General features: G+C 41.7%; 1 protein-coding gene across 1 annotated transcript; it reads right to left on the bottom strand.

Annotated features, from left to right (window-relative positions):
• Positions 1-351: 351 nt before the first annotated feature.
• On the bottom strand, positions 352-7,032 carry LOC132985089 (terminal nucleotidyltransferase 5A-like). Its single transcript, XM_061052249.1, has 2 exons — positions 5,855-7,032; positions 352-3,947 (listed from the first exon to the last, which is right to left on the bottom strand). Exons 1-2 carry the CDS (start codon positions 6,278-6,280, stop codon positions 3,132-3,134), a joined length of 1,242 nt encoding a protein of 413 aa, XP_060908232.1. The 5' UTR covers positions 6,281-7,032; the 3' UTR covers positions 352-3,131.
• Between the last annotated feature and the right edge of the window lie 1,249 nt (positions 7,033-8,281).

Genomic DNA, 8,281 nt, shown 5'->3' with positions numbered 1-8,281 from the left:
TCTGTGCTTTTCATCAAATCTACCTGCCAGTGTTAAACACTCAGAGCTAATGAAGCCTGGCAAAAGTGCACGATGACGGCAGTTGACAGTTATTGACGCTCATCGTGACGTCTCTTTGTGGGGAGATCCGTTACGCTAAGCTGTCACTTGCTGGCATCTACCGTGGTGCCCTCTGGGATTGTGTGGGCACCTTAGGACATTGACCCGATGAGTCTGGTACCCAAACCTCAACGGTTGTGTATCATGGCTAACCTGAAGTTCAAGAAGGTGACACTTCTAGTAATCCTGTTATAATGTTGTGTGTGTATGTGTGCGGTGAGAGTGATGACAATAAAACTGAAACAAACAGCGCTTGTTTGATGGTCTTTTTCTCAATTTTAATTTTCAAGTTGATCAACTTGAATGCATTTATCATATCATTATTTTCATGTCCAAGCAGGACGGCAGTTAAAAACACACATTGAACAAGGAAACAATCTCTTTAGAGCAACAGAAAACCCATAAAACAGCTCAGAGCACACATACAATGAACACTAAGTAAATCTGCATCTTTACAAAGCCACTGTATCCGCCTGCACTGCTCTTCATCAGCCAAAAGTAAAACACAGACTCGAAAACACCAACAAAAAAAAGAAAAGAAAACTCAACGACACAGCTTTGAATCTGCTGCTACATCAGCCAAACACAAACTGTACAAAAATAGAGATTGATAGAAAAATAGGAGATCTGACGTGAGAGAATATGCTGAGTCTCTTGCACTTGTAGAGCTGAAAATGTACACCTGCTGTTATTTTCACAACAATAACAAAAACTCTAAGCCACCTTGTCTTATTGCCGTTGAAATATCCATGTGTTTGTTTTTTTCCTCCCCACTTTTTTCCTCACTCTTTGGTGCTTTTTCGGTGCTAAGAGGAGATAAAAGGTGTGACAGCTTTCATCTGCTCATGCAGCCCATTTTTCCACACATCCTGAATCAACCTTTTTTTTCCCATAAAAGATGGATGAAATATGAATTGGCCCAATATTTACTGTGCTAAAATAATCATGGAAAATTATAACAGGCGTCATGCAGCTCTTTTTTTTTTTTTTTTTTTTTTTTTTTTTGCAAAAATGTTTTTCTCTGCTGGGTGTCGGACTCTTCAAGTAATAAAAGTTTACTCGACTTTTGAAAGTTGCTCTATTGCTACATCCTCCAATACATAATCCAACCTCCACTCCTCTGACCAACACACCGTTTGTTGTGTCAGCGTGTGGTGCAGATATTCTCTTTCTTTTTTTTTACACATGGAAATAGTTTTACAGTGCATATAGCATGTTAAAAAATTACTCTGAACTGAATTGCCATGTTAGCTATTTGATAAGAAAACTTGAAATGAATTAAGTGTAATTTTTTTCAAATGTTCCAGTGTAATGTGAGATAACTGGTTGTTCATCTTTTAAAAATCCATTTCAAACACTGCGGACCTTATCAGATATTATCAGAACTTAAGGGTGCTCTGGAGAGTTTTTGACCACATGTAGCTCAATAAAGCTATGATTATTGAAGTGGGGGTTTTCATTGAGCATGCATACCAGGATGCTAATGCACATGTGTATATGTCACCATCAATTTAAAAAAAAACAAAAAAACAAAAAACGAGTAGTGGTACACAGAAGTGCACCCCAGTGCCTTTTAAAATAAAGGAAATTGATGTATACAAAGCACAGCTTGTTTTCATCACAAGATAACACTCAAGGGTTTTGTGACAAATACAATTAAACACAAGTTTCTGTAAGTTTGAAAAAAAAAGCCAATCCCCTTTAGAGCATCTTTAAGAAGGCCTGATTTTTATATTTTTAAATCCATTCATTTAAAACCCATTATAGTCAAACTTTTACATACCCACACTCGTTGAATGTGTTTCTTTCCTCCTCATTGGATTGTTTTCCTCTTAGATAAAAAGTGTCTTTGGTTATCAAACAATGCCTGCTCCACTTAATTTTGCAATCCAATAAAAATTGCAGTTATGAGAAGTTAGTTTTCCCTTAAAGCCAATTCCCCTTTATTCTCTGTAACATTTTTTATCAAAATGATCATCTACTTTACTCTTGAAAGCATTTTGGATTCAATCTCCACCCCCCTACAGATGATGAGATTATGTTGTTACTTCCTCTTTAGTAATCAGGATGTGTGTTAGTCCAACAGGACTGCAGACAAGAGCAAAGTCTTTAACTAAACATTGTCAAATAAAAGTCCCAAACCTCCCTCAGTGTAAGAGACCTTTCTCAGCATACTGCAGGTATAAACTGTTCCACAGTACATTAATTATCACTTTTAAAATGTCATTTAGACAAATGGACAGCTCTCTGAAGAACCCCAAAATATATTTTCCCTTTAGGCTTCATCTAGGCACTTAAAGAAAATTATTCCTGTACAGAAATAAATCATGCATTGTTTTGTTGTTACGTTTTCCCCCATCAGGTTTCAGATGAAGTTAAGTATATCAAAGTAGATCTTTGGATTTGTAAACAGTATCCAGTTCCTCTTTTTGCATTGTCTGTGAAACTGTACATACACAGTGCACATGGAAAAGGTCACACGGTCTGTGTTCTTTAACTATAAATTAATATCTTCAGCACATCGTTTGTGTCCTCTGTTTCTCTCTGGGGCTTTATGTGAGTCTTTTCTGGTTTCTATAGTGCTTTTTATAAATGTTCATTTGAAATCTGTGTTCCAGTGAGTCGTAACTCACACCAGAATAAAAGAAGCATCATCATACCCAGTATGCTGGTAACTCTGAGGCCGAGCTGCTGTTTGGTCAACCAAACGGACCTGGATGAAAGAATTGTTAAACTGATGAGCCGACTGTCTCTTTGGCATCCCTCCCTGTGGGCTCAGCTCTTCCTGCTGTGGCACCCTACAATAGGGAAAACCCTCTCTCTGGCCCACTGCCTTGATCCAGCTTCCTTGTCCTCATTCCTTTATTCCTCTCTTTTATTTATTATCTTTGTCTCATTTCACCTTGTGGACTTCTTGTCTCATTACCCTGTCTCTTTTGACTTGTCCGAAGAGATAAAATATCATTGTTTATCCCTTTTAAGGGTGTATGGGCTCCGTTTGTTATGCAAAAGTGCATGCATGTACACAAAGTTTAGTTGCAGGGCAACCAGGTGGCGTACATGGGATGTTGTGAAGTAGAAATGTAATGCTGAGGAGGTGAGGGAGGGCAGGGGTAGATAGGCTGAACCTGCGCTACATAGTAGTTGCTGAAGTTGCCATCAGAGACATAAGGAGCCGGCTGATAAAAGCATGTTACATTGGCAGCGTTGGGGATGGCGTTCTGCTCGGCCAGGACCCGCAGCGCCAGGGAAGAAATGAGACTGAGCGTTTGGCGCCTTTCGTGGCCCATCAGGCACACCGTACTCTCCTGCACCACGTCGTACAACGTGGCCAGGTAGTCATACTTCCTGTCCTCTAGGTCTACAAAGTGGTTCTGCAGATATGACTCCAACTTCCTCCTCTGCTCATTCACGTCAGGAAAGTCTATGAAAAAGCGGGAGCACATGTAGCGCTGCAGCAGTTTCATCTCGCTGTCCGAAGCCGCGCGGAAACCCCGCACCAGCAGGTGGCAGTATTTCAGTAAACCCCCGCCACGGATCTCCTCAGGGCTTCTCGTGCAGATGAGTCGCTTGCGCAGGTGATCGAGAGCGGTGGGAAAGTCTCCATAGACGCTCTCCCCGAGGATTGTGGGGTGGAAAGTTGCCGCCATGGGGTGCTCTGAGCACTCGTAAAACAGGAGAAGTGAGTCCAGGCGGATCTGAAAAGAGTCCACGCTGAACTCAAACTGCCGTCGAAGAGAGTCCACAAACTTGAGCTCCACGTTCTTGCCACGGTTGTTGGAGAGTGAGATGAGGCTCCATCGGTCTGAGTCATTGCACACCTTCACCATCTTCTGCACATAGGCCTCCTAAAAAAACATCCGCAACATTAGGTATCAGTACAGAGAGCTTGCTAAGTTTTAAATCAAAATCAAGAAATTCTCCTCAGAGCACAAAGTCAAAAACTATTTAGTGAGTTGATATTGATGGTAAATGGACTTGTGCTTGTATAGCGCTTTTCTAGTCTTCTGACTGTGGTGGAATTTCTGTAGTTATTTAGATTATAATGTACAGATGTCATTAGGTTTATTCACTGTTCTCTAGTGTCAGTCAGACCTGACAGAGTTCAGTTGTTATTAGAACACCAAGGACAGCTTAGAGAGTGTCTTCTGTTTTTCCTGATATCTGCAAGGATGTTTGGTAGACTTATTGTCTGCTCCAGTGTTACAGACATCACAGTTTAGTCTAGGTGGGTCAATGTGACCCTGATAATGACAATGTCTTTTGGGATATATGCGATGCCTTTCGAAAAGTTCTGCATATGTGATTGAGCAAGACACGAGTACAGAAGTGTGATGTTGAATCATGTCTCCTCATGAGTATTCATCTTATGTATAAACTTTCATCAACGTAAGCCATCTGATGTCAACTGAGTCTTATTGTGTGGAGTCAAGTCTTAAAATAATTTCCTCAACACTGACTATTCAAAGCACTTTTACACCGCATGTCACACCTACCCATTCACACACTGATGGTAGAAGTTTCTATGTAAAGTGACCATCAGAAGAAACTAATTAATTCATACTCATGCATATGACGAAGCAGCAGGAGCAATTCGGGGTTAAGTGTCTTGCCCAAGGACACATCGGACATGTTGCTGCAGGCGCTGGGGATCGAATCCCCAAACCTTCCGGTTGAGAAACAACTGACTCGACAGAGCCACAGCCGCACATGATGATGGCTTTGAAATGTATTGATACCTTAGATATAATAATTCATCACAGATACTTCATCCATTATTCATCACATATGAAGACCAGTTTATTCTTTTGACTTTCAATGTTGAGGCCAATTCAAAACGAAATTGTGTCAGATTGTTTTTTTTTTCTATCACACAGAGGAATACTAACCACTATGTCTGCTTTCAAACTCCTCCTCCTCTCATTTCCTCCTTTCACAACTGTAATACAGTGCTAGTACCCTTACAAGGGAATCACAAAACCCCTTTTGCACGTAAACCATCAATGAAACTGATTTATAGGTATTCCCACCCATGATGAACTTTAGGCATGATTAGGCTTCCTCGTGGGTCTTAAAATTGGAGATCCACCGGATAAAAATATTTGATATAACAGTTTCAGTTTGGGCAGGCTTGTATCTCCGGGCAGTAATGCTATTTACATCAGATAAAAATCTGGATTTGTTCCGTTAGTCGCAATGATTTGCTGATCAAATCTGTTGGTGGGCCATTAGCAGCCCGGGTAGTCCTCGGTATCTAGGTAACTGAGGGCCGACTTATTAATGTGGATCCGACTCCAATTGGATTAAACAGAATCCTCTTTGAATTGGAAACCGACCTTTTTACTATTTGAGGGCTTATACTGTATCTCCGTGCAGCCAGGTTAGATGAATTCAGGACAGGTGTCAATCTTATTTATTTAATCTACCTATTGGTGTAATGTAAACTTCACACTGGAAATAGGCTATGTGAGTTGACTTGTTGCACTTAAGTTCAGCGGTGTGCGTGCGTAATGTATGAGAAAAAGGTTTGACAGCATTTTCACTTAACAGAAGTTTGAAACTAAATGTCACTTTGTGCTTTGCTTTAAATGTCACTGTGTGCTTTGCAAATCAAACTAAATGTCACTTTGTGCTTTGCAAATCAAACTAAATGTCACTTTGTGCTTTGCAAATCAAACTAAATGTCACTTTGTGCTTTGAAAATCATATGATCTATTTATTTACGTGTGCATTATGTTCTAATTGCGTATTTTACCTTTAAAGTCACTGGTGTTATCTTTTCTTTATTCACTCCTTCAGGCAGGAAGTCTAGCAGAGAGTCCAGCACGATATCTTTCACTATCTGAAACTCCATTTCTCCTTTCAGCTCAGCGCAGAATATCAAGTCCAAATCTTTCCATCCCAGCCCGCTGTCCTCGTGCAGGACGTAGCTGGCCGCAGAGCCGTTGAGGCGCACCTCCCGGACATGTATCCGCTTCTCCTCCATGCGGCTCCGGACCACCTTGACGATGTCTCGTGGCTTTACCTCCAGAGTGGGGAAGCTCCAGCGGCCGTGTATGGGGATGGAGCCGGTGAGGATGGTGTCCAGCCGCTGCACTTGCTCCCAGTTGAGCACACTGAGGCTGATGCTCTCCCCGTCCGAGCTGCTGTCAGCCGCAGCACACTTGACGCTCTCGTGCATGTTAAAAAGAGGTAGACAGAAGGATGCAAACGGACAAACTTTGCACAAACTCTCGCTGGATGTGTTGCATTAAACAAACGGTAACTTTCTGTAGAACTGGACCTCCAGAGTCTATCATCACGGAACGGTGCAGGACGACGAAGCGGCTCTACGCATGACGGAAAGAACTAGCTGGGCGGTGTTATGCTTGTCCTACTTCTTACATAAAGTCTGCACTCCAGACAAATTCAATTCATGAGCTTTCCAACCGTAAGGCTTAGTCACCGTTCAGCATCTACTGCCCCGCTGCGCTGTGCTCCGGCGCTTTCGCCAAACTAGAAAGCGTATGCTAAAACTGTGAAGCTGGCAATGATCGTTCCTCACACTGTCAGCTTTTCATTATGTCCCAAAGGCCAAATGACGCATCCATCGCATCCAAGAAAACGTCTCTTTCAAAACAAAAGTTCCTGTATTGTTTGACTCACTTTTACGCACGAATTGTTGCGCGTCCCTGCTGTGTAAAAACAACTTTTCGCGACGATTTAAGACTGCTATACGCTCCACTATACACCTCCTTTCAGAAAGAGGTGTGTTGCTGCTTTTCCCACTACATTTTGGCCTTTGTTGCTCGGTGATACTGCGTGATGCCACAGAGGTCCCACTCCACAGCTGCTGGAGAAGTTGTGAACGGTCCTGCTTCCCGTCTGAGAAGCGTTGGGGCGGGACACTTTGATTGACAACCCACACCCACTAATAGCTGTCGATGCATCCCACAGTTTCTCTGAATGACCGCAAGCCCGTAGACTGAGGCGTGTCTGGAGAATTGGCGTTTCGAGAGAAAAGAGAACGATTGGTCGCTAAGCATTAACCAAACCCCTCTTTTTTTTGCTTTGAATCTATGTGTTGACACCCCTTCTCTTGAAACCCACTCAGACATGCTTTGCATGTTGTGTATTATCAATACGATTACTTTTCCCTTTCATTCAGGGATCAGTGAATCTTATTTTTTAAAATAATTGGAAATCTTGGAAGAATACAATAGATATGCTACTGCACAATGTCTGACTTCCATTGATTGTATAGCATTGTGTAGAATCAAGAATACTTAAAGATTGATCCATTATTAAGTAGCTTAGATAACACAGATAACATGTTCACAAATGTCAATCTTCACTATAATGTAACAGTCACTCAGTTGCCGTTTAACTCACAGGTGAGGCTGGGAATTTGTTCTAGCTAATGCCCTCTAGAGGTGCCATCATCATTTTGCCCTGCAGGCATTTGTGTGCAGAACTTTTTTCAATTGACTTTACAAACTCACAGCAAAATTTCAGAAAACGCATATTTCATTATCAATTTAAAATGAGTCCTCTGGGAATTTGTCTCCACCTCTAACGTATATAAGCTATCTGTCAGTATGTAGGTTATAAGCCATGTACTGTAGTCTCTGGAGGTAAGTTGTCATGGAGAATCGATCAGTGCAGAGCTTGGCACGTATATCTGCGTCACTGCAGACGAACCCATAAACCAGCTTAGCTCAGATTACCCCTGTATGTGCAGTGACACTCACATTCACAAAGACACAAGCGCATGGACACAACCCTACCTGGCTATTGTTAGTTTATGGATACATTAGTTCATGTGTGCAAAGAAATGTAAGAAAAAGAAAAAGTCATACAGAGCACTTTTCATTTCCCTGGGTGGAAAAGCTTAGTATAGACGTTATACCAGTTTCAAGCCCTGTGACATCTTTCTGATGTGTGCAGAAGATATTTTCACTTCTTGGTCTGGTTTCTTCTGACTATCATAAGGTAGAGCAAAGAAACAAAAATGCTGTTAAACTTCAGTGCAAGAGAAAATATGAAACTTAATTCAAACCCAGTTAACGTAAAACTTTGCGTGCATATTTCCAATGAAAGGCACCTGCAGGCCTGTAGTTTGACACACAGCAGTGGGCCAGTCACACTAGTCGTTTTTCCCATTCAGCAACAGGCTCAATGTCAGGCTTAGTGCAGGCCCCGC

Source organism: Labrus mixtus, chromosome 12 (genome assembly GCF_963584025.1).
Source record: "Labrus mixtus chromosome 12, fLabMix1.1, whole genome shotgun sequence".
NCBI lineage: Eukaryota > Metazoa > Chordata > Actinopteri > Labriformes > Labridae > Labrus > Labrus mixtus.
Note: the sequence above shows the minus strand (reverse complement) of the source record. Positions and strands in the feature narration are given on the sequence as shown.